The following is a 26,000-nucleotide window of genomic DNA, read 5'->3' on the forward strand; positions in this document are numbered from 1 at the left end:
GGGGATGTGTTACGGTACAGAGTGAATGGAGGAAGGGGGGATGTGGTACGGTACAGAGTGAATGGGGGAAGGGGGGGATGTGGTACGGTACAGAGTGAATGGAGGAAGGGGGGGATGTGGTACGGTACAGAGTGAATGGAGGAAGGGGGGATGTGGTACGGTACAGAGTGAATGGAGGAAGGGGGGGATGTGGTACGGTACAGAGTGAATGGAGGAAGGGGGGGATGTGGTACGGTACAGAGTGAATGGAGGAAGGGGGGGATGTGGTACGGTACAGAGTGAATGGAGGAAGGTTGGGTGTGGTACGGTACGGTACAGAGTGAACAGGGGAAGGGGGTGTGTGGTACGGACGGTACAGAGTGAATGGAGGAAGGGGGGGATGTGGTACGGTACAGAGTGAATGGAGGAAGGGGGGGATGTGGTACGGTACAGAGTGAATGGAGGAAGGGGGGGGATGTGGTACGGTACAGAGTGAAGGGGGGGATGTGGTACGGTACAGAGTGAATGGAGGAAGGGGGGGATGTGGTACAGTACAGAGTGAATGGACGAATGGGGGTGTGGTACGGTACAGAGTGAATGGAGGAAGGGGGGGATGTGGTACGGTACAGAGTGAATGGAGGAAGGGGGGATGTGGTACGGTACAGAGTGAATGGGGGAAGGGGGGATGTGGTACGGTAAAGAGTGAATGGAGGAAGGGGGGGGTGTGGTACGGTACAGAGTGAATGGAGGAAGGGGGGATGTGGTACGGTACAGAGTGAATGGGGGAAGGGGGGATGTGGTACGGTAAAGAGTGAATGGAGGAAGGGGGGATGTGGTACGGTAAAGAGTGAATGGAGGAAGGGGGGATGTGGTACGGTACAGAGTGAATGGAGGAAGGGGGGATGTGGTACGGTACAGAGTGAATGGAGGAAGGGGGGATGTGGTACGGTACAGAGTGAAGGGGGGGATGTGGTACGGTACAGAGTGAATGGAGGAAGGTGGGGTGTGGTACTGTACAGAGTGAATGGGGGGGTGCAGTACGAAGAGGACAGGACACTCAATGAAACAATGCTATAGCTACAGTATACAGTATCTTACCTAATAGTAGGCCCTTATATGTTTCCAACAACTGACTTTGTTTTAATGCAAATGTTTTAATGAATCTATGTTTTCTGTACTGTAGGTTGGTCCTTTACTGAATATGATGATCCAGGGCCGATATGACCAGGGCTTCAGCTAGAGGTACTGCCGCAGAACTGTTGCCAAACTGCTGCTTGTGTGTGCGTCAAGTACACACGCCTGATTTGTGTGTATGTAGGCGAGCATGTGTGTACGTATACGTGTGTGCACATTCGGACTGTCAAGCTAGCAGTGCATGGCAACACTGAGTCACCTTGAGAGACTTGGCCAATCACACTTTCTGCTCTGCTTTGATTGTTTGGGAACCATAGTCATCGCAACTTCAGCCACCAGTGGGAAGACAATAGTGAACGGACAGATTAGCCATGGACACCCACATGCAGTATGCTGTTAGAGTGATACTCAGTTGAACTGTGTAAACTACATGTTTGTGGTATTTGTGTGTGAGTCAAGTGATAGGCAGCTGTGTAGGTATCAAAGAATAACCCCAAAATACCCTCAAGGTGGAAGTTGCCCCAAATTAATCGCTGATGCAGGGTAAGATATTAGACATTTTATCATCGCAGCCAATAGGATTGGGGTTGGGATAATCTGATCCTAGATCTGTAGTTGGAGGCAATTTCTACCTTGAGCACTTGAACCACTAAAGAGTGTGTGTTGGGTGATTTGTTACATCTGAGTCGTAACCAACCAGAAACTCCCATCCTCTATTTAACCCCGCCTCCTGTCATTACAGTTTATAACCATAGCAACACAACTGTAGCTTGATTTATTAAATACGAATAGCTCCCCTCAGATATAACATACACTCACCGGACAGTTTATTAGGCACAATCTGAAATATTCAGGGCATTCTACAAGTTGTCGGAAACGTTCCACTGGGATGTTGGTTCCTGTTGAGCCGATGGCGTTGCTGCAGATTGGACGGCGGTACATTGATGCTGTGAAACAACAGCCCGTTCCATCTCATCCCATAGATGCTCTATAGGGTTGAGGTCTGGGGACTGTGCAGGTACCTCAAATAAACTGAACTCACTGTCATGTTCCAGGTGATGTTATTCTACTCCTCAATTGTCCAGTGTTGGTGCCCCCTGGAGCCGCTTCTTCTTGTTTTTAGCTGATAGGAGTGAAACCCGGTCTGGTCGTCTGCTGCAATAGCCCATCCATGACAAGGATCAACGAGTTGTGCGTTCCAAGATGTACTGCACCGTTATTTGTCTGTTTGTGGCCCGCCTGTTAGCTTGCACGAATCTTGCCATTTCCTTCGACTTCTCATGAACGAGCTGTTTTCGCTCACAGGACTGCTGCTGACTGGATGATTTTTGTTTGTCGCGCCATTCTTGGTCAATTCTAGACACTGTTGTGCGTGAAATGCCCAGGAAGGCGGCCTTTCTGAGATACTGGATCCGGCGCGCCTGGCACCAACAATCATACCCTGCTCGAAGTCGCTGATGTCACTTGTTTTGCCCATTCTAAAATTCAATCAAACAGTAGCTGAATGCCTCGATGTCTGCCTGCTTTATATAGCAAGCCATGGCCACGTGACTCACTGTCTGTAGGAGCGATCCATATTTGTGAATTGGGTGGTGTACCTAATAAACTGGCCGATGAGTGTATCAACTGAATACATTTCTAGTACCTAAAGTAGGCCTATTTATTTTGTGACAAAATTCTAAATGAATTTGCTGCACGTTCACCCTGAAAGAGATGAGTCATATTTTGGTTATTCTGTTGATTTAATTGTTGACTGTCAGTCAGTAAGCTGACTTGTTTCTGTATGGTATTACAGTTTTTGGGAGCAATCAGCGAAAAACAAGTTATATTGTGTTTTATAAACACTGAAAGAGCGCTTGATTGCCTGTACTTGATTTATTTAATTTAAATGATTGCTGAACATTTCTATGTTATAAGTATGTTTTGTATGATGGTTTGTGTACATTTAGGCATAACTGATTTTCTGTTGGTGTGTTTTGAATTTGTTATGTTACAATACATGGTACATTTTAAGTCAAGATTGAGGATGGGCTAAAAAGTATTTTAACTTATTCATTTGCAACTGCAAAGTAAAATAAGAATATAACAAGTGTGTGTGCATGCAACCACTCAGTGTGTGTCAGTAGAGTTGAATGATTGTTGTTATTGTGCCATTGTCAAGTGTTTCCAGTGGACACTTCACTTCAACAGGTGCAGTTTAGAGCACAGGACCGATTTTAAAGCACATATTGGTGGCATCCCAAATCGTACCCTTTCCCCTGTGGGCCCTGGTCAAAAGAGGTGTACTTTAAAGGGAATAGTGTGCCATTTGGGACTTAGTCGGAGTGCTGTGTTCCAAACCAGGTGTGTCCTTCAGGGTTGGGGCTGTTTTCATTTCAATTCAGTCAATTCAGGAAGTTAACAATTCTAATTTCAATTTTGCTCAATGATTTTCTATGAGGAAAATTTAGAGTTGGAATTTGAATTTTAGTTTACTTTCTTCAAATTGACCCAACCCTGGTGTCATAAAACCGTTAAGGTGGTTTCAAGTTAATGGGAGTAAATAAGTAAATTACAAGTAAACGATGTTCAAAAAGCTGTATGTGTGGGTAGGGCTTTGGCAGTCATGACATTTTTTCAGCAGGTTATTGTCATGCAAAATAATGTTAATTAACATGAACACTTTTACCATCTCCGGGCCTCCATGCATACAAGCGGTTGATGCGCGGCTTTGGAACATCTACATTTCATTAAAAAAAAATAGTAAATCAATTTAATATACACCATCACAATAAAGCCATTTTTTATTTTTTATTTTAGTCAGTTCTAAAGAAATGTATTTCCGAAGAACAGAATATGACTTGGCCTACAGTATGTTATCTGGAAATGCTCCATGCCATAGGCTTGTTCATTTAGCTGACAAGATATGCTTTTAAGTGCCGTGCCATTATTTTATATTATTTTATAGTAAGAAGAATATAATTGAGCTTTGCTAAATAACGTAGAAAGGATATTTTTCCCATTCCGGAGCGAGTGCACATATGAAGTGGCTATGTTTAGCGTAAAAGTGATCATTTGAAACAGGTCCTTATGCTAGATTTTGAGTTATTTGACAACTTTAGTTGTGAATGATGCAAACCTTATGAATCAAAACATATGGCCTGCGTGATGCGACTATAGGCGATTGATGATTTGAGAGAGTCGCAAAAAAGTTTGCACGCTGTTCCTTGCCTCAGGCTGCACAGCTGTTCTTTCACCAAGTGATCATATTTTCACCCATCAGACTATTCTCAATTTAATCTTTACTAATATGTAAAATTAGTTTAGATTTAGAATGGCCCATTTATCAAATGGGCAGGGGGGAAAAGACACCATCTGTATGCACTCGAATTGCGAATGGAGGCCGGGCGCGTTCTCTCCGGTCTGTTTTTCAATGATGCCTGGTAGTCTACTTCGGTTTAAGAGCAGAGCTTCGCTTAATATGAGCCGCTCCATGCATCAACCACAGTTTGAGGAGAATGCTCTTGCTGCGCGACAGGTGATATTCCACCCAAACTCTGTATGCCATGGGTTTGCCAACCCAGTTCCTACAGCTACCCAGTGCTTCATTTGGAAAACTGAATGTAATCTGTTCGTTAACGTCAATGGTAACATGTTTTCGCAACGAAACATATTTAACTAAACTGTTGACAGCCCCTCTGCACGCTCTAGAAATGAATAAAGGAGAGGGTTGAGGAGATAGAAACGCATGGTGGTGAGATATTCTGTATAGCTAAAGGTAATGTGCCACACAATTAATTATGAAAACATATGTTAGGGGAGAGCAAGGTATGTTGTCACACTTTTCACGCTGTCTAACATTTACTGGGCACAATACGTCACAATGGTATAAATGTCATAGCAAATGAAAGGACGTCTTGGGCATATATTTTGCATTCATTACATCTTCATATCTTATTTCATTCAGTACGGAGTTGTCGACCGTTAAATAGAGAGTGTGCACTTGTGACAATTTGCCCCATCAGCGGGTAAATTGTCACACTACGTCGGGTAAGTTGTCACATTGGATTATCAACAAATAATATATTGTGAAAATTGATTTTAATTTCAAATTCAAAACCAAATTCAACTTCATTAAAGAACTTAAAATAAAAAACAATCATGCCTAGAGAATCTGGCAAATCATGCCTTTCAATCAAAACTATAATGCTGTCAGAGCACACATTAATTAAGTGACAAGACCACTTCATTTTGAACTTTGAAATCGAACTTTCTCTGGCGTGCACATAAACTCAGCAAAAAAAGAAGCTTCCCTTTTTCAGGACCCTGTCTTTCAAAGACAATTCGTAAAGATTCAAATAACTTCACAGATCTTTATTGTAAAGGGTTTAAACACTGTTTCCCATGCTTGTTCAATGAACCATAAACAATTAATGAACATGCACCTGTGGAACCGGTCGTTAAGACACTAACAGCTTAGGCAATTAAGGTGACAGTTATGAAAACTTAGGACACTAAAGAGGCCTTTCTACTGACTTTGAAAAGCACAGAAAGAAAGATGCCCAGGGTCCCTGCTCATCTGCGTGAACGTGCCTTAGGCATGCTGCAAGGAGGCATGAGGACTGCAGATGTGGCCAGGGCAATAAATTGCAATGTCCGTACTGTGAGATGCCTAAGATAGCTCTACAGGGAGACAGGACGGAAAGCTGATCGTCCTCGCAGTGGCAGACCACGTATAACAATACCTGCACAGGATCGGTACATCCGAACATCACACCTGCGGGACAGGCACAGGATGGCAACAACAACTGCCCGAGTTACACCAGGAACGCACAATCCCTCCATCAGTGCTCAGACTGTCCGCAATAGGCTGAGAGAGGCCGGACTGAGGGCTTGTAGGCCTGTTGTAAGGCAGGTCCTCACCAGACATCACTGGCAACAACGTCGCCTATGGGCACAAACAGATACTGTTTGGCCACACCAGATACTGACTGTTACTTTTGATTTTGATCCCCCCCCCCTTTGTTCAGGGACACATTATTCAATTTCTGTTAGTCAAATGTCTGTGGAACTTGTTCAGTTTATGTCTCAGTTGTTGAATCTTGTTAAGTTCATACAAATATTTACACATGTTAAGTTTGCTGAAAATAAACGCAGTTGACAGTGAGGACATTTCTTTTTTTGCTGAGTTTAGATCCACGGTAATTTATGGAATCGGAATGGAATGAAATTCTGCAGATAACTTGCTTAAATGTTTAAAGTCTTAGCAAAACTCACTTGGTGTTTAAACACACTAATGTACAGTTTTGTAACAGCCTACATCCGTATCTGACTAATCAGACTCATCTTCAGAAACACAGTTCTGGCACACATACATTGCCTGGCCTGAGGTGCAAGCATCATGGGCCCATTTGTTGCATCTCACACACTTCACCCAAGTCTCCTTTGGAAGGCTGTTTGAAAATAGCTCCACACAGATGAGGCAGAAGTACTCTTCATCTGATGATGACTCTTCTACAATATTTCTTTTTTTTAGCTGCCTTCTTGTTCTTTGCAGATCCACATTTTGAACTGGGCAGGTCTGTGTCTGAGCTCGTGCTAGGCTGGAATAGTGCTTGGGCCTGGCAGGGTTGGAATGGTGCTGGGGCCTGGCAGGGTTGGAATGGTGCTGGGGCCTGGCAAGGCTGGAATGGTGCTGGGGCCTGGCAAGGCTGGAATGGTGCTGGGGCCTGGCAGGGCTGGAATAGTGCTGGGGCCTGGTAGGGTTGGGTTCTGAATGGGGTGATCTGTAACGTAGGATGGCGCAAACTCGTTTTCCAGAAATACATCCCTGTTGTAAGGTTGTACGCCAGCCTGAATGTTCAAGGGTGTTGCAACCAGAGGATAGGCGATTGCAACAATCCCAGGAATGTCATAAATTGAAGTTTTCTTCCTGGGATTGTTCCTCATCCAGGCATCACACATGGTGTTGAAGTGCCTCTTTAGTGGCCTGTAGACAAACCTGTCTAAGGGTTGAAGCCGATGAGAGCAATGGGATGGGAATGACAGCATAATTATGCCATCATCAGATTAGAGTAACCTTGACCACATGTGAACAGCAAGTTGACCATAGAACATGTAGTCACACAAAGTAGCTATTTGACAACTTACCTCGCTCTCCCCTACTACGCTATTCAGAATCAAATACACTATAATTGTAGGATACCAGGAAGCCGCCCAGCACAATCAATGAACCAACAGCATCGCCTAGGGCTATACGTTCTCTCTCGGACTCATGGATAGACATTTTGTAGTGTAGCTTAAGGTAACTAGTCCAACCCCTATGCATAATAATACAGTCCACACTCAAAGGGGATTACTAAATTTTGTTTAATTTGGGAGAATAGGCTAGACCAATTATGTACCAAAGACATCCTAAATCAGTTTTGTTTTATGGTTTTCTGCCATGTATAATATGCAGTAGGCTATGTATTGTGTAAGGCACAATCATAATTTTTATTCCGTTTTTTTTTCAGGCTTGGTCTTATAAGCCCTAATATGCATATGGATGTTTTGAATTAATAATCACCATAGAAAGCGATGTCCATTTCATTGTTAGGCTTTGCCACAACAACCATGTTTTCCACTCTGTTTCAACCTGCTGTTGAACTTCTTTCTTCAAATTGATCCATCACAGTGAGGTGAGTTTTAAAAGCATGACACTGTTTTGATGATAAGTGTTTGATGTGATTTTCCATTGCATTTGCATTGATATCAGAGTGGTTAGAGGGACAATAGAGCCCTGAGTACCAGGCCGTTAAGGACCTGATGGTAGTTAGTGAGTTGGGTACTACCAAAGCATGTCCAGAGTGCATAATAGGTGAATACCGTTACTCAACGGTCACGTGGAATTTTACTGCGGTCTTGACTGCTGGTGTGGCGATAATACGTCACTGCAACAGCCCTATAGTATGGAGGCCCTTCTGTGATTGGTAATGTGATGATTTTAAACTGCATCATATTAGTTTGTTATTAACAGTAATATAATAATAGTCTGGTTAAACCAGACTGACCATGGCTGTGCTCAATGGTGAACACAGCATTCACTAGGCTAATATACTAATGCTGCGTGTTAAAATCCTACACCTTCAGTGACTGACTACAAATGTTCTAGGGGTGTTCTAGCCATGTGTATTGTTATCTCCCCAACTGACCGTATTGTACTCGTCTGGCAATCTAAAAAACAAATATGGAATGTGCCAAGCAGAATGTTCATGTCTTGTTGTTTATATTTAGGCTAATATTCTAAGAGTATGTAGCAAGGGAGTGTGTGCTTGATTGTTTATAGTATCAATATTGTTCATGAAAAATACTAGTTCAATGAAGTGGTCTGTTAAGTAATTTTACAGTTAAGTCCCAGAGGTTAAATTGCTCTCACTGTGTCTTTGTTTCTCCTACCTGTACGTTGTGTGCCTAGCTCTGTTATGGCATGGCTCAAGAAATCGCAAGAACAATGGATATCTTTTTTTTCTGTCTTTTCTAAAAAACAAATTTCAAAAATCTAAACATTGTTTTCTGGGTTCCTGCACTTGTATGATTTGAGTGTGTCTGCTGTATTGTGCACTGATTTCTAAGTGACTCGAGTTCTATTGTTGTGCAAGTAGCTTTGAAATAAAATGTTCAACTTTATTGATCAAGCCCTTGTATCAGTCATCACAGCGGTTTGGTGTCAAATTCAAGTCTGTCATTGCAGAGATTCATTCTGAGGAAATGGACCATAAGGATACAGCTAAAGCACTGGGAAAATGTTATATAGTAATATCACAGTATTTTAAACCAGCAGTAATTTAAAGTAGTGAAAGGATGAACAAAACCCATAGGCTTTAATGTATAAATTAGGTTTGAGGGACGACCGGTGAAATCGGCTCTGTCTGATGATTGATTCTTCAACCACTTCAAACTTGCCAGCTTGATGTCTTCTGTATCCATAGGAAAGTACAATATCACCATCTGCTGGTCTGTATCTGTCCTACAGTCGGTGTGTTTGTCTTTTGTGTCAGACTGGATTCAAACCTGGGTCTTTGTGTGCCAGAAGCTTGTGTTAGGCGTTAGCTTGGGGAACTAATGCAAGTCTTAAAAAATTCACATGCTGATAATGTGCCATTTCCAGCTCCAGGTAGATTAAGATAAGGATATTAGATTGTGGACTGCCCCGAGTGACAAAAGATACCCAGGAGTTGCACGGCTCCAATTCCACATCTGCCCTGTCAGGCCAGCTTGGAAATTTTAATTAGACTGCCTGAAGGGAGATAGACACAAACAGATTACAAGCATACAGTACATGTACAAATACTCTCCATTCCAAAATAGAGAATATAAGAGATTATATTTCACACTTCAGTGGAGTTCTCAGATGCAAAATGGAATGTTTCCATCCCCAAAATTCCCAATGATAGTGAGGTTGTTTAACTATAATTAAGGCTTAAAGGAGGTAGGCTTGGATTTGCTTGTCCAGAAATTACAGAGAGGGTTAGACATGGAGATCCTATAATTCACCATGAATCAGAGCAGGATCTCTATGATGCTAGAGTTCTCATAATACCTTATGTGTGTAGTAGAACAGGTGTAGAGGAGAACCACTAACGTCACTCTCTGGTCTCGCTCAGATGGAGACAGCACGCTGCCCTCTCGTCCTTGCTGTGCACCACCTCAGAGCAGGTGTGAGCCCCGATCCATACGGCCCGGCTCCGGCCTGTCAGTCGTTTCAACTCGCTCGCCAACGATATTCCTTTCCGCCGATCCTCGCGAGCTGGTCTGACACAGTCTTCACGCTGAGCTGTCTGAGGTTATTAAAGTTATGGCTAGTTACTCCAGAGAAATAACCTCAATATCGGTCATAACAAAATAGTGGGATTTGTTAGATTGAGACATTTGCTAACTGTTCTTCTGTTTGGGCTGGTCTTGCCATCCTAAACACAGCAAACATTTTTACAGAAACATATTTACAGTTACTGACAAATTAAAAACACATGGCCCATGCAGGAAATCTAATACATTTGGCAATCAACAACAACTGAAGCTTCACACAGACACACACAATCACTTATATCCTCACCTCCTTTCCCTGAGCCTGCTCCCGGAGTCTGAGAATGAATTTCCCCTGACCCCTCCACCTCCCCTGGGCCTGGAATACACACTCCTGGTCCAGGAGGGTCCTCTGGGTGGGTTTGGCAGGGAGCCTGCGCCCCAGGGGCTCCTTGACCACCTCCTCTATCAGAATGTAGTCGCTGGCGTTGCCCGCAGACAGCAGGACGCTGGACTGTCTGGCTTTGCTCAGTGTCTGCGAGTGAAATGGAGATCAGGTAAAGGCATGATCTATCATTTCAACATCCTGCAACTCTGTTAAGCTAAGGGATGTAGTTAAGGAAAGGTAACCACGCCCAAATTCATAGACTGAGCTTCATAGACTGATGCAAGGAATGACAGTCCATTTGATTCTCTAATCACACTGAACATCTAAAACATCAAGAGTGTGCCTGACTCCCATATACCTGTTGGATGAGGTCATTGGCTGTGATGTGTCGGGGAGCTCTGAGGGTCATCTGTGATTGGTCAGGAGACACTCCATGTACTTCCACCAGGAAGGAATCATCCTCCAGTCCACAGCTTACCTCCATCTCTGTATCTGTCTTCCCTTCATTCACAAGCTGAAACAAAGGTGAATAGTAAACTTATAGTTAAAGGTAGTGTTTTTTTACAGACATCAATAATAGTATAATTAATAATGGCAAAGAATGTCATAACTGGTGAATTCCACACCGACATTGAAAGGAACAGGGTCAGCTGCAGTTCAGCGGCCCCAGAGCAGTTTTGGGGGTTGAACAGGTTGAGTAGAGAAAATACCAAAATTATTAGAATTCCAGACTCTGAAGCAACAAAATGGGAAAACTGTGCAATAACTTTCTTACCTATTGAAAGTTATACATTTGATCATAAGAGAACGGAACAGTGATTTTGAGTAGGTTGGAATGCACCCAAACCTTTTCTCTCGTTTTGAGGCACACTCTGCCCAGGTAGCCTTCATCAGGGTTCCAGCTCTGAATGACCCTGAGTATCTCCTCCTCAGGCCTGATGGTCCTCTGCAGGAGAGGCTTTCGAGCCTCCCCCCTCTCACCCCTACTTTCCCCCCTCTCCCGGGGCAATGCCACCCTCTCTTCCATCAGGAAGCAAGAAGAGAGGGAGAAACGAGTGGAGGAGGAGAGGGATGGATGGATCTAGGCGGGAGAGAGATTAAGCATTATATTGTTGCAGTCACTTTTCTGAAATGAATCTCGAAGATCCAGATCATCTTTACCTCTCCCCCCTCAAAAATACATTCCCATAAGAGTTTCAGATACAATGGAGTTGCCCAAATGTGTAGAATGTGGAGGTACAGCAGGTACAGTATATGGTGAAGTGAGAAGATGCAATGCTCACTCACATTGTGTAGGAGCTGGCTGGCAGTGGTCCTCTCACTCACACCCACCACTATGAAAGGCTCAGGCCCAGGGACTCCATGTACGGTGACCCTGTACTGCACAGCAGCCCTTCGCTCCTCTGTACTGAAGAGCTGGGACACACACACACACAGCATGAGTTTAGGGGTAATGCAGGGCCGAATCAAAATCCTGCAGACTAACCGAGTTGCTGTCCAGGACATTAGTAGGAAAGAATCTGCACTACACATTCACTCACTAGACACAGTCCCTATACACTTCACTCAATATACTGTACACTACACACTATACACTCACCCGTGATGCAGGCTGTGAACCTGCTGCTCCACTGTCTTCAGTTCTATGGCTGTAGATGAACAGACTAGAGACTGGCAGGGCCTCGTTGTGCTGATTCCTCAGCTGCACATGTCTGTATCCTGCCACACACACACGTTTGGAAATAATTGCCACTGTTAGTATTGGGAATAAAATGCTCTCATTTGACAACATTGTAGCTTTTTCTCCCTTCAAGTTTTTTTTTTACCCTGCTCTCTCTTTTAAAACAAACTTTATATGGGCATAGCATTTCTACAGTTCTGTGTGAATTCAATTAGCTAATCAAATTTGAAAAGCTCTTTATTTTCGTTTTTTTCTGTAAAGTATCGGAATTATTTCAGCACAGACTGTTTTATTGGATAGCGGGAAAAATATTTAGAGAATCCGTTAGCTGAGCCAAAGCTGCCAAGCATAGGCTTGATGTGACAGAGAGACTTCATGTCTGGTCTCAGAGTAATGTGGGAACCAATGTGACAGGACTGGAGTACCAAATGTTCCTGAATGGGAAAGCACAACAGTCTCCAAATGTTCCTGAATGGGAAAGCACAACAGTCTCCAAATGTTCCTGAATGGGAAGCACAACAGTCTCCAAATGTTCCTGAATGGGAAAGCACAACAGTCTCCAAATGTTCCTGAATGGGAAAGCACAACAGTCTCCAAATGTTCCTGAATGGGAAAGCACAACAGTCTCCAAATGCGTTTTGTGCATCCCTCAAGAATGAATGAAGCAAGCCGATGATTTACAATGAAACGTTTATTTACAAAATGCCTGGTTTAACAAAAAAGTTTGCATCAAATAGAATAACAAAAAAAGAAGGGCCTGCATTAAAAACACAATTAGACACAGGGGCAAGAACATTTAGGCCACAATTTGGTAATGAGTAGTAGTCCCAAGGAGTCACAAGGTGTCAATGAACTCCCAGATCGTGGGTTGTCTGGTCTTCTCGAAAAATAACCCAAGTGACCGATACCAGGCCTTCACTACGCTGTTGGTCTTCCAGATGACTTGTTGGACAACATCGTGGTAGTTACACATTTCTAGAATAATAATATATCAACTTGTTAGACATTTTATTATTTGTCCCATTGTCATCAATGCTATGGCCTAATAATTAATAACACAAAAACAACAACATAAAAAAATATCATCTTAGCCTAATATGCCTAGGCTACTGTTTTTAACATTATACCCATGTTCAATTCTGGGGCTTTCTCTCCAGTGCAAATCCACGTCTTCTCAAAGTTCTCCAGAAAGGTGGACAGCTCCGGTACCTAAAAGAATGCAGTTTCCTTCAGCTCCTTGAAACACTTCACCACGTCAGCCGGCAGAACAAATGCGAGTGTGTAGAACATCTTGACGAGGTGGGTCGCAGGCTCTTCAGCACTTGGAACGCACAAGTATATGTGTTGCAACAACATGTTTGCTAAAAAATATAAATATAATATTAGATGGCATGTTCAATTCAAGGTGTTTTGCCCTATTTTGTAAATGGACACTTTACTAGACTGAACCAATCATTTAAATGTAGTCCTAGTTTTATTTCATGTGTAGGCCTATGGCAGCACAAATCTGAATATAGACCTACAACAATAAAACACGTTTAAACAGGCATACAATATAATATAAAAAAACATTTATAATTAGGCTATATAAATTGTTGGTACATACCTCAGACTTATCCGTCATAACAATATAGGCTGCTGCATAAACCATTGACTCCATCATGCAGGTGGGGTGCATCCTTTCTGTGCATCCTGTGAATGGTGTGTACCTCCTGGCACAAAGATAAGATCTTCTTGAACGATCCATCTGCAAACAAATGCTTGCATGCCCGACAGAATTCTAAGTTGGGTTTCGTTGTGAAGATAAGAAATCTGTCCTGGTCCACTGTCGTGCTGGAAGAAAAGGTGTTCACGGCCTTGTTCACGCGTGGTGCTATGATAGAGCTCCGGTATGATTGACCAGGTTGGAGAGGGTTGCCGGTTCAGACAGCGCCGGGTCTCCCCCATCTGTGACTCCCAACAGGGTCAGGAAAAGTTCTAGGTTCAGTTCTAGGTTCAGTCACGTCGTTACCTGCTGCCATGCCATGGCTCTCAGGGATGCTTTCAGACAGTATCGGCGGCGCCTGCTTCTTCTTTTGCCGGTGATTCTGTAGGTCTACACACTTTTTTACATTGTGTACAGGGTTGTTTCTGACAGACTCAGACAACTGATGACTCCAAAACGCGGTGTCTGCTTTCCTCGGTCTCCAGATTCCTCTTCTTCGGGATACTCAACTCCCATTTACTGTCATGTTCCACACCTGTTGACCTGTCACCGTTCCATCCGGGTCATAGTTGTGTTCTCCTGACACGTTGGATATATTGGTCCCCTAGTCAGTGAAGACCATGGGACCTTGGCACTTGTGAGAATTATTTGATGCACATGCAGTATAAATTGTTTTTTGCAGGCTTTTGTTCCATTTTGTAGATGTAGCCATCATGTTCGATCCTGCTTTCCGGTATTGAGAGGGTCACTGCTTCAAGTGAATTGAAATTGAAAGCTCTACTCGTTTTGGGTGCCGGTACGGATGGATAGGTCAGAGAGTCTGCTCTTTTTCTATCGATTGGTTGAATGACAGTTGAGTAGTAGTAGTAGCTTGTTCTTGGAAGGATAGCTGTTGAGGAAAGGAGTGGCCTATTTGTACAAAAAAATATAATGTTTATATATAAAAAAAATTACCAACTAGGCTATTTGCAAGTCTATTGTTGGACTATCAAGGTCCCTCCAAAACGATGTGTTAATAGCTCTGAGTTTTTGCAGTTTCTGTGTCTTTGCACAAACAAAAAGGATCATTTCAAACAGAATAGTTTGTGCATGAATTAGACTCATTATAGCAGCATATAGGCCGACATTTGCATTCAACAGTAAGGCCATAAGCCTAAAGTTTGGAATGTCTGGAGTTTTAATCATGACTGCATTTTTCTACACTCATTTGGTAATTAGTATTGTTTTCATCTGAAAGGACTGTAGCTGTACCAAGCTTGGGTCTTCTAGTTTTTAATAAAAAACACAATCTTTGTGTGTGTGTGTGTCTGTGCTTAAAATGAGATTAGTCCATGGAAGATAAGTCAGAGATAGAATTCTGTAACGTGTGTGTCTCTGTGTGTGTTTTTTCAGAGTGTCTGTGTGTGTGCATACTGTACCTGTCCTGAGTGCTCTGAGTGGTATGATCCTATGAGCCGTGGTCTGGGAGCTGTTGTGTTCCACCACAGTAAACCGTAGGAAGGCCAGGTCAGCCATGAGTAGGGGGAAGTGGAAGCTCTGGTTCCATATGGGGTTCAGGGGGTTACGGTGGATGGGTTTGGTGCGGAAGTGGCACCCGTCTGCCTGCATGCCCATGATGTCTACCTCGATGTAGGGATTGCCTGCTGTGGTCCCTGGGCATACATTCTGACCAGAGATGATCTGGAAGGAATGGAAAGAGATAGAGAGGAGGAGGGAGGGCGGTAGAGAGAGACGGAGACCGAGGGAAGATGTCAATAAAAAAACGTTGTATTATATTAACTGAACAAAAAAGGAAACCAGTTGACACTGCTGCTTTCGCAAATCTCTAGCTACTTGTTGTATACTACTGTTATCATGTGATTGTATATTGAGTGGACAAAACATTATGAACACCTGCTCTTTCTATGACATGGACCAGGTGAAAGCTATGGTCCCTTATTGAAGTCACCTGTTAGATCCACTTCAATCAGTGTAGATGAAGGGGTGGAAATAGGTTAAAGAAGGATTTTTAAGCCTTGAGACAATTGAGACATGGATTGTGTATGTGTGCCATTAAGAGCGTGAATGGGCAAAACAAAAGATTGAAGTGCTTTTGAACGGCTTATGGTAGTAGATGCCAGACGCAGTGGTTTGAGTGTGTCAAGAATTGCAAAGCTGCTGGGTATTTCACACTCAACAGTTTCCCATGTGTATCAAGAATGGTCCACCGCCCAAAGGACATCCAGCCAACTTGACACAACTGTGGGAAGCACTGGAGTCAACATAGGCCAGCATTCCTGTTGAAAGTTTTCGACACCTTGTAGAGTCCATGCCCCGACAAATTGAGGCGGTTTTGACGGCAAAAGGGGTTGCAACTTAATATTAGGAAGGTGTTCCTAATGCTTTGTACGCTCAGTATATGTACAGTGCATTCAGATAGTATTCAGACCCCTTGACTTTTCCCACATTTTGCTACATTACAGCCTTCTAAAATGTATTAAATTGTATTTTTCCCCCTCATCAATCTACACACAATAATCCATAACGACAAAGGAAAAACTGAAATATCACATTTACATAAGTATTCAGACCCTTTACTCAGTACTTTGTTGAAGCACCTTTTACAGCCTCGAGTCTTCTTGGGTATGACACTACAAGCTTGGCACATCTGTATTTGGGGAGTTTCTCCAATTCTTCTCTGCAGATGCTCTCAAGCGCTGTCAGGTTGGATGGGGAGCGTTGCTGCACAGCTATTTTCAGGTCACCGGGGAGTGTTGCTGCACAGCTATTTTCAGGTCTCTCCAGAGATGTACGATCGGTTTCAAGTCCGGGCTCTGTCTGGGCAACTCAAGGACATTCAGAGACTTGTCCTGAAGCCACTCCCGCGTTGTGTTGGCTGTGTGCTTAGGGTCATTGTCCTGTTGGAAGGTGAACCTTCACCCCAGTCTGAGGCCCTGAATGCTCTGGAGCAGGTTTTCATCAAGGATCTCTCTGTACTTTTCTCTGTTCATCTTTCCCTCGATCCTGACTAGTCTCCCAGTCCCAGCCGCTAAAAAACATCCCCACAGCATGATGCTGCCACCACCATGTTTCACCATAGGGATGGTGCCAGGTTTCCTCCAGACGTGACGCTTGGAATTCAGACCAAAGAGTTCAATCTTGGGTTTCATCAGACCAGAGAATCTTGTTTCTCATGGTCTGAGAGTCTTTAGGTGCCTTTTGGCAAACTCCAAGTTGTCATGTGCCTTTTACTGAGGAGTGGCTTCCATCTGGCCACTCTACCATAAAGGCCTGATTGGTGGAGTGCTGCAGAGATGGTTGTCCTTCTGGATGGTTGTCCCATCTCCACAGAGGAACTCTGGAGCTCTGTCAGTGACCATCAGGTTCTTGGTCACCTCCCTGACCAAGGCCCTTCTCCCCCGATTGCTCAGTTTGGCCGGGCAGCAAGCTCTAGGAATAGTCTTGGTGCTTCCAAACTTCTTCCATTTAAGAATGATGGAGGCCACTGTCTTCTTGGGAACCTTCAATGCTGCAGAAATGTTTTGGTACCCTTCCCCAGATCTGTGCCTCGACACAATCCTGTCTCGGAGCTCTACGGACAATTCCTTTGACCTCATGGCTTGGTTTTTGCTCTGTGAACCTTATAGAGACAAGTGTGTACCTTTCCAAATCCTGTCCAATCAATTGAGTTTGACACAGGTGGACTCCAATCAAGTTGTAAAAACATCTCAAGGATGATCAATGGAAACAGGATCCACCTGAGCTCAATTCGAGTCTCATCGCAAAGGGTCTGAATACTTATGTAAATAAGGTATTTCTGTTTTTTATTTTTAATACATTTGCAAAAATGTCTAAAAACCTGTTTCGCTTTTTCATTATGAGGTATTGTGTGTAGATTGATGAGGGGGGGAAAAACTATTCAATCCATTTTAGAATAAGGCTGTAACGTAAACAAAATGTGTAAAAAGTCAAGAGGTCTGAACACTTTCTGAATGCACTGTATACATCCAACTATTACTGCTATATACTCACAGTGAGAGAGAACAAGGCGGGGCTCATGCCCTCTGGGTCTCTGTCAAGGGGGCAGAAGTGTCTGTAGAGTGGGCAGCTGGCATCCCACAGGACCGGGGGCTTCAGTACATACCCACAACCCCCGTTAGGCTCAAACATTGCCGCGTTCAGCTGCAGGGGCAGGTCTGTCAGGGAAGGAGAGAGAGAGAGAGAAATATGGGCACTTTCAGAAAGACTCAAAAAGAGGTTTGTGCTCCAACAACTAGAATTTCAGACAGACAATGTCATTTTCAAGAAGAATGTTGTCGACTTGTGCTCCATTCAATTGGCTTCCCTGATTCAACTTCTGAAATAGTGAATTTGCCAAACCCCTTGTCCCTTTGTACTTTCAACTGAATGCAGACAGCGCCAACTCATTTTGTCAGTAAGTCTAACATGGTTTGCTTGAATGAAGCTAGCCAAATGAATTTCCCACTTTAGGCATAATAAAGCAAACTTGATTTAGTTGACGACTCCTAGCGTCTAGCTCACCATCGGTCTGGTAGTTGAGAGCGACCAGCTGTATTCCATGCAGCCAGAAGAGTAGGGGACTGGGGTTGGTGGAGTCGATACGTGTGGCTGCCGGGTAGGTCCGCAGGAGCTGGGCGCTGGTGTGTTGGATCAGCTTCCGGGAGTAGCGGCGACACAGGCGCTTGGCAGCGTTCTCATTGACTGAGGAGACGTGATAGCATTTTGGGGTGCGGATGAGGGAGCTGAGGGAGGCATTACAGGTGTAGGGAGGGGAGGTGGGTGATTCTTCCCAGTTGGGACGGGGGCCCTCTGATGCTGCTCCTTCAGGTTTAGGGGAAAGGGTTAGGAGAGACGTGTATTAGAGGTATGCGTTTGTGTGTGTGTGTGAGACACACTGACCGCAAAGGGTTTAACTTTCAAGTATATCCAAAAGATGTCTAGCCTGTCTAGGAAATAGTAGCAGACCCTTAGCCTTGAGTTAGAACTGTGAGTATTGGGCCCATCTGGGTCACAGATAGATAGTCATGGGGCAGAGAAGAGTAGCCTACCTCGCCCTGGGGTGCGCATCACTGTCGATGGGTCCCCTGGAAAACCTTTCCCTGGGGGATTCCCGAAGATGGACCTCCTGCCCTTTCCTCTAGAAGAAATAACATCTTTTCTCTCTTTTCTCTCCCTGGGAGTCTCAGATGGAGTAGGGGTGGATAGACCTGGGACACACACACACAGAAGTCATCCAAATGTGAAAATAGTGAATACCTTTGCAAAGGGGTCTCACAAGTAAGACAAATGGTTCAGAGATATTATATAGGCCTATACACACAATTATATCAAAAGACTGGAAACAAACCTATTTACAAGAATTGTATAGTTTGTTTACAGAAGAGGATGTAATGTAAGGAACTACCTGGGAATTTGACAGCTTGACAGTAGATCACCAGATCTGAGAGCTCCTGGGCTATCTGGCGTCCTTCCTTCTTGCTTTGAGGCAGCTTGAATTCTTCCTCCAACTCCTTGCCAAATACCTGTGTGTGTGTGTGTGTGTGTGTGTGTGTGTGTGTGTGTGTGTGTGTGTGTGTGTGTGTGTGTGTGTGTGTGTGTGTGTGTGTGTGTGTGTGTGTGTGTGTGTGTTGTGTGTGTTGTGTGTGTTGTGTGTGTATAAAAATACAAAAGAGACAACTATTTCAGAAAAATACCAATAATATCCATCCATGTCAAATGTGTGTTTTTAAATGTTTAACCCCATGTTTCATGCTGTGACGAATCAAACATTAAGGTACAAACTGGTTAATTAGCTTTTTTGTTTCTGGATTTATTGGATCCAACCTAATGTGACGAATGGCGATAGAGGACAAACTCACCTTTCCTTTGTTGTGAGTTGCACTCTCACATTTCTTCATCTTCTTGGGGACTTCGTCACTGTGTTCGGTCTGTAACTTCTCCCCTGATGAAGACTTTCCCTCCGGTCTATCCTCCAAGATATTATCTGTATCAACGTAGACATTCCCAGCCAAATACATTATTATTGCAGTCTAAACAAAAACACGCACTCATTCAGTATAATCTAATTTGATGTTTTCGGTGACAAAGAACTATGTAACATTCAAACGTTTGGCCAAAAACTATTGGCTTTCAAGCAATCTCTTGTCTTTGACCCACTTGGTAATCAAATTGAGTGTCAGTGGATACTTATTTAGTAGATAAGAATCTTTTGAATATCACAACCCCCTTGTGCAATGGACACAGTCACAACCAGTGTACCAGAGCACTGCACAAATCTATTCAGCAACAGGACAACAAGCATGCGGTGGGTTTAGCTAATCTTAAGTGATTCATTTGATTACTTGTATTACCTTCTGGGACATAAGAAGCAGGAGATAATGTGGGGACGTCAGCTGCAGAGGAAGAGTGAGTAGGGGGTCACAGGATGAGTAGAAGAATTGGGATAATTAAAAGTATGCTGTCTGAGGGTATTATGAGGGTGTTACGACCCAAATGGCTTGACTATAAACTGGCAGACACTGGGATGCTATTGATGGTGTGATCATACCATCAGATAGTGATTCGTACTCATAGTCGTATTCATCCTCATACTCTTCTTCATCTTCTTCCTCATTGTTGATGGTTGGGAAGGGAGGAGGCATCACACTACTGGCCTGAGCATGCATCTGTGCCAACTGGTGAGCCTGTATCAGGAAGATTTATTTAGGACAATCTTAGTTCATTCTAATTACGTATCAGTGTACCATCATTTTAGGTACATACAGTACAGCACATTATATAGATAAAGGACTGGATCAGTAACTGTTAAGAACTTTTGTTTAGTGTGTTCATTATCAGTGGCCTTGCTTTCTGTTTGAGGATGTCCACCGGCGTCTGGTGAGCTTTCAGCTTCTTGTTCTTGAGGAGGATTTTCCCCCTCAGTTGCCATGGTGATGGCAACAGCGGGTCATCCGAGAAATCACTCTCAAACAGGAACTTTGTCACCAGCTTATCCCCAAACACAGTCTGTTGAAGGACAACACACAAACACACCATCAGAGTATTAATCTGTTTATGGAAGGGAAGACGGATCAATTATGATTGACTTATTAAAGGCAATGTATATGTTCCTGTTCACTAACTCTATACCTAACCCCACCCCCTCTAACCCTAACCTTACCCACTCTAACCCTAACCTCACCCCCTCTAACACTAACCTCACCCCCTCTAACCTTAACCTCACCCCCTCTAACCCTAACCTCACCCCCTCTAACCCTAACCTCACCCCCTCTAACCCTAACCTTACCCCCTCTAACCCTAACCTTACCCCCTCTAACCCTAACCTTGCCCCCTCCAACCCTCACCCCCTCTAACCCTAACCTTACCCCCTCTAACCTTACCCCCTCTAACCCTAACCTCACCCCCTCTAACCCTAACCTCACCCCCTCTAACCCTAACCTCACCCCCTCTAACCCTAACCTCACCCCCTCTAACCCTAACCTTACCCCCTCTAACCCTAACCTTACCCTCTCCAACCCTCACCCCCTCTAACCCTAACCTCACCCCCTCTAACCCTAACCTCACCCCCTCTAACCCTAACCCCACCCCCTCTAACCCTAACCTCACCCCCTCTAACCCTAACCTCACCCCCTCTAACCCTAACCTCACCCCATCTAACCCTAACCTCACCCCCCCTCTAACCCTAACCCTAACCCCACTCCCTCTAACCCTAACCTCACCCCCTCTAACCCTAACCCCACCCCCTCTAACCCTCACCCCCTCTAACCCTAACCTCACCCCCTCTAACCCTAACCCTAACCCCACCCCCTCTAACCCTAACCTCAGCCCCTCTAACCCTAACCTCACCCCCTCTAACCTTAACCCTAACCCTAACCCCACCCCCTCTAACCCTAACCTCAGCCCCTCTAACCCTAACCCCACCCCCTCTAACCCTAACCTCAGCCCCTCTAACCCTAACCTCACCCCCTCTAACCCTAACCTTCATTTTTTTTAATCTACCGCCTGAATATCCACTTTCTTGAGTAAAACACCAACAAGCATGAGAGCCCATTTAACATCTCAACATTTCAACAATGAACTGGACAGAATAGTAAGTAGGCCTACTCACCTTGAAGATGTTGGCCATCTTGCGTTGCTGCGGCAGGGAGCAGTGATTCTCTATGGACAGCATTACAGGCAGGTCAGAGGTCACGAAGGCTGATCGGTTCACTGCTTCCACCACATCCTGCAGGAATGGGAGGAGGAACTGGATTACATGTGCGTCAGGTAGCCTGGCGGTTAGAGAGGCGAGCCAACAACTGGTGGGTTGCCAGTTTGAATGACAGGAAAAATCTGGCGGGAAGTGAGCTGGCAACCCAAAATGTTGCTGCTATCAAATCCTAGATGCTGTTGTGCCCTTGAGCAAGGCACTTAACCCCCCACAACAACAGCCTCCCAGGTGCCCAGTGCGGCACCCTGCACCTCTCCAAAACGGGTCTATGTATGTGTGTGTCTTTCGGAGGGGTTGGGTTATAAGCGAAAGTCAAATTTCAGTTGGACCTTGTGTGCAATTGCCCAATAAAGTGATCTTATCTTTTTGAGTTCAACTCAGCTCAAACCTGCTCAAACCAACTCAACTCTGTTCAATTCAACCCAACTGAATTCAACCCAGATCAACTCAACTTACCCAACCCAATTCAACTCAGCTCAATTCAACTCAACACACCTTGAAGGGTATGCGGGTAGTGAGGGTGTGTCCATGATAGATGATTGGCATGCCATCGTCTCCATCCCAACAGTCCAGTTCAACACTCCTGCATCCCTGCAGGAGCACCTGAGACAACAAGAAACCAAACAAACAATAATGTAGCGACCTTAGCATCACACCTAGAGACCTCTATTGCTTGGATCAAGAAGGTTTGGATCTCTTGATGTAATTGGATAAGACGCAAGGACTCAGGCTCAAGCCCTGGTAGGGCTTCCCTCCAAATTTGCTACAGGAAAGAGGCTTTTCACTTACAGTTTATCAGCTTAACAGCTGTATTGCTGTAAACTCAATCGGTTTGAGTAAATAACATTACATGGAGTATTATCCCCATCATGGTAATACCGAGTGTTCTGATTCTCACCTGGCTGTACAGCTCCACAGATGACTCTCCCTTGAGTTGGTGGGCAGTCAGGTAGGTGTTGTGTGATGTAGCGATGTAGTAGTAAGACAGAGGGTACTGGAGCTCTAACACATTCAGCTGAGACTCCTCCAGTTTGGAAGCAGAGTTGTCCTTGTCCATCAGATACCTTATAGCAGGGGAAAGCAAACCTAGGTTATTTCTGAATTGTGGTTCTTTTTGGCTCAGTTTGTAAGAGCATGGTGCTAGTAATGTCATGGTCATGGGTTCAATTCCCGCATGGATCACAAACGCATACTAAAAATACTGACCGTGCAAATCCCTCAAAGGACATCCAGCCAATCTGACGCAAACTGTCAGACGGTTCAAATTTCTGGAATACACAACACATGTCTCTTACACTAATTCAGTGGAAGATTGTCTGACAAAAGACAAAGTAGAAAGTATACACACACACATGCATAGACACCGACAATGACACACACACACACACACACACACACACACACACACACACACACACACACACACACACACACACACACACACACACACACACACACACACACACACACACACACACACACACACACACACACACACACACACACCTGGATGATTCTTAGGACTTCATCATGCGAGTGGTTCTCTCCCTGACAATTGACCAGGAAGTCATTGAGGTGCATGATGGTCATGCCCAGAGCTCCCAGCGAGACACTCTCCACGCCAGTACTGTTTGTCACAATGCTAGCTGCAGCTATGGCGTCTGAAATATGCTTCTGATTGTCTGACATGTGTCGCTTAATCCGGATGGAAAGGCCAAGATCCAGGCTGTTACGTGTCAGAAGGTCTAGTATGGGGGAAAATACAAATACATATTTATAGACTTGACTTCAAAGCAAATATGAGTAGCTGAGTATGTTAGGGCACTTTAAGGGCTTTTCACACTGCACATTTTCTGAGCTTCCTGTGAGTTTGTAGTTTGAAGACTGTTATTTCTAGCCTGCTGTTATTTCTAGCCCGACCCCAGATCTGTTGTTGCTTTTCTCACCAACGCCAGTGGTCCGTAGCAAGCCAAACATTACTATACAACACATACAGATCTGGGACCAGGCTACATTACTCCTTTAGAAACTAAATGGAATTGACCACAACTGGGCAGGTAACTCACCCAGGTCTGGCTGCAGTTCTGTGACTGTGTCGTCGATGCTGAGGTGAGTGTAGAGAGGAGACTCAGAGGCAGACTGACCACAGGGCACAGCATGGGCATCAAACACATCTTTCAGGTCCTTACGACTCCGGATACTACACACCAACATGGGAACATAATATGTAGGCCCCAATTCACTCAATTGTAGGTCATGCTAGTGAGCAAATCAAACACACTACTGAAAGCCCTATCTGGAAAGCCACAATCTGCCATTGATTAAATACTGGCTATATTTTACACTGGCAAATACACTGGGAAAATCATAAGGAATGTACCTTTTATCAACAGTTAATTTATTACACAATTTACAGCATAGATAGATACATGTTGAGTTAGAGCAGATTACCTGAAGGACTTAAAGAGCTCAATAAACTCAGTAAAGCTCATGGTGCCATCTGATACCATGAGGTTCTGGAAGCTCTTTGATTGGCTCTTACCCCGGCTAGGTAGTGTCTGATTGGGCCTATTACTGAAGCGAGAAGCCAATGAAAATACACATTAAAAGAGATGTTATGTGTACCGAATTCCAGCACAAACATCATCACACACAAATGAATGAAACATTAAGCATATACACACTCACACACTTAAGCAATAAGGCATGAGGGGGTGTGATATATGGCCAATATATCACGCCTAAGGGCTGTTCTTACCCACGGCGCAACGTGGAGTGCCTGGACACAGCCCTTAGCCGTGGTATATTGGCCATATACCACAAACCCCAGAGGTGCCTTATTGCTATTATAAACTGGTTACAAACGTAATTAGAGCAGTAAAAATAAATGCTTTGTCATACCCGTGCTACAGTGGGGAGAACAAGTATTTGATACACTGCCGATTTTGCAGGTTTTCCTACTTACAAAGCATGTAGAGGTCTGTAATTTTTATCATAGGTACACTTCAACTGTGAGAGACGGAATTTAAAACAAAAATCCAGAAAATCACATTGTATGATTTTTAAGTAATTAATTCGCATTTTATTGCATGACATACAGTGGGGAGAACAAGTATTTGATACACTGCCGATTTTGCAGGTTTTCCTACTTACAAAGCATGTAGAGGTCTGTCATTTTTATCATAGGTACACTTCAACTGTGAGAGACGGAATCTAAAACAAAAATCCAGAAAATCACATTGTATGATTTTTAAGTAATTAATTTGCATTTTATTGCATGACATAAGTATTTGATCACCTACCAACCAGTAAGAATTCCGGCTCTCACAGACCTGTTAGTTTTTCTTTAAGAAGCCCTCCTGTTCTCCACTCATTACCTGTATTAACTGCACCTGTTTGAACTCGTTACCTGTATAAAAGACACCTGTCCACACACTCAATCAAACAGACTCCAACCTCTCCACAATGGCCAAGACCAGAGAGCTGTGTAAGGACATCAGGGATAAAATTGTAGACCTGCACAAGGCTGGGATGGGCTACAGGACAATAGGTAAGCAGCTTGGTGAGAAGGCAACAACTGTTGGCGCAATTATTAGAAAATGGAAGAAGTTCAAGATGACGGTCAATCACCCTCGGTCTGGGGCTCCATGCAAGATCTCACCTCGTGGGGCATCAATGATCATGAGGAAGGTGAGGGATCAGCCCAGAACTACACGGCAGGACCTGGTTAATGACTTGAAGAGAGCTGGGACCACAGTCTCAAAGAAAACCATTAGTAACACACTACGCCGTCATGGATTAAAATCCTGCAGCGCACGCAAGGTCCCCCTGCTCAAGCCAGCGCATGTCCAGGCCCGTCTGAAGTTTGCCAATGACCATCTGGATGATCCAGAGGAGGAATTGGAGAAGGTCATGTGGTCTGATGAGACATTAATAGAGCTTTTTGGTCTAAACTCCACTCGCCGTGTTTGGAGGAAGAAGAAGGATTAGTACAACCCCAAGAACACCATCCTAACCGTGAAGCTTGGAGGTGGAAACATCATTCTTTGGGGATGCTTTTCTGCAAAGGGGACAGGATGACTGCACCGTATTGAGGGGAGGATGGATGGGGCCATGCATCGCGAGATCTTGGCCAACAACC

The 26,000-nt window shown here is 44.2% G+C and overlaps 2 protein-coding genes across 3 annotated transcripts in view; one reads left to right on the top strand and one right to left on the bottom strand.

The window, feature by feature from the left end:
* Positions 1-8,760, top strand: part of LOC139571034 (hypoxia-inducible factor 1-alpha inhibitor-like) — a 49,234-nt gene extending 40,474 nt beyond the window's left edge. For both annotated transcript variants that reach the window (XM_071393514.1, XM_071393515.1), the window contains exon 8: positions 1,163-8,760. In XM_071393514.1, coding sequence (XP_071249615.1) covers positions 1,163-1,219 — 57 coding nt within the window. In that variant the 3' untranslated portion in view covers positions 1,220-8,760. The remainder of the gene's footprint in view (positions 1-1,162) is intronic.
* The window catches only part of LOC139571035 (1-phosphatidylinositol 4,5-bisphosphate phosphodiesterase epsilon-1-like), a 41,162-nt gene continuing 23,894 nt past the window's right edge, over positions 8,733-26,000 (bottom strand). Inside the window, exons 11-33 of the mRNA XM_071393516.1 lie at positions 24,311-24,433; positions 23,926-24,059; positions 23,366-23,604; positions 23,066-23,127; positions 22,758-22,923; positions 22,355-22,462; positions 21,758-21,874; positions 20,497-20,655; positions 20,198-20,333; positions 20,001-20,042; positions 19,509-19,633; positions 19,055-19,172; positions 18,699-18,857; positions 18,172-18,471; positions 17,662-17,825; positions 15,069-15,330; positions 11,865-11,983; positions 11,552-11,680; positions 11,112-11,345; positions 10,623-10,778; positions 10,187-10,411; positions 9,674-9,911; positions 8,733-9,370 (exon numbers count right to left, since the gene is read on the bottom strand). Of these exons, the coding sequence (XP_071249617.1) occupies positions 9,717-9,911; positions 10,187-10,411; positions 10,623-10,778; positions 11,112-11,345; positions 11,552-11,680; positions 11,865-11,983; positions 15,069-15,330; positions 17,662-17,825; positions 18,172-18,471; positions 18,699-18,857; positions 19,055-19,172; positions 19,509-19,633; positions 20,001-20,042; positions 20,198-20,333; positions 20,497-20,655; positions 21,758-21,874; positions 22,355-22,462; positions 22,758-22,923; positions 23,066-23,127; positions 23,366-23,604; positions 23,926-24,059; positions 24,311-24,433 (3,472 nt within the window). The 3' untranslated portion in view covers positions 8,733-9,370; positions 9,674-9,716. The remainder of the gene's footprint in view (positions 9,371-9,673; positions 9,912-10,186; positions 10,412-10,622; positions 10,779-11,111; positions 11,346-11,551; positions 11,681-11,864; positions 11,984-15,068; positions 15,331-17,661; positions 17,826-18,171; positions 18,472-18,698; positions 18,858-19,054; positions 19,173-19,508; positions 19,634-20,000; positions 20,043-20,197; positions 20,334-20,496; positions 20,656-21,757; positions 21,875-22,354; positions 22,463-22,757; positions 22,924-23,065; positions 23,128-23,365; positions 23,605-23,925; positions 24,060-24,310; positions 24,434-26,000) is intronic.

The sequence above is a fragment of the Salvelinus alpinus genome, chromosome 3, assembly GCF_045679555.1.
Source record: "Salvelinus alpinus chromosome 3, SLU_Salpinus.1, whole genome shotgun sequence".
NCBI classification, from domain to species: Eukaryota; Metazoa; Chordata; class Actinopteri; order Salmoniformes; family Salmonidae; genus Salvelinus; species Salvelinus alpinus.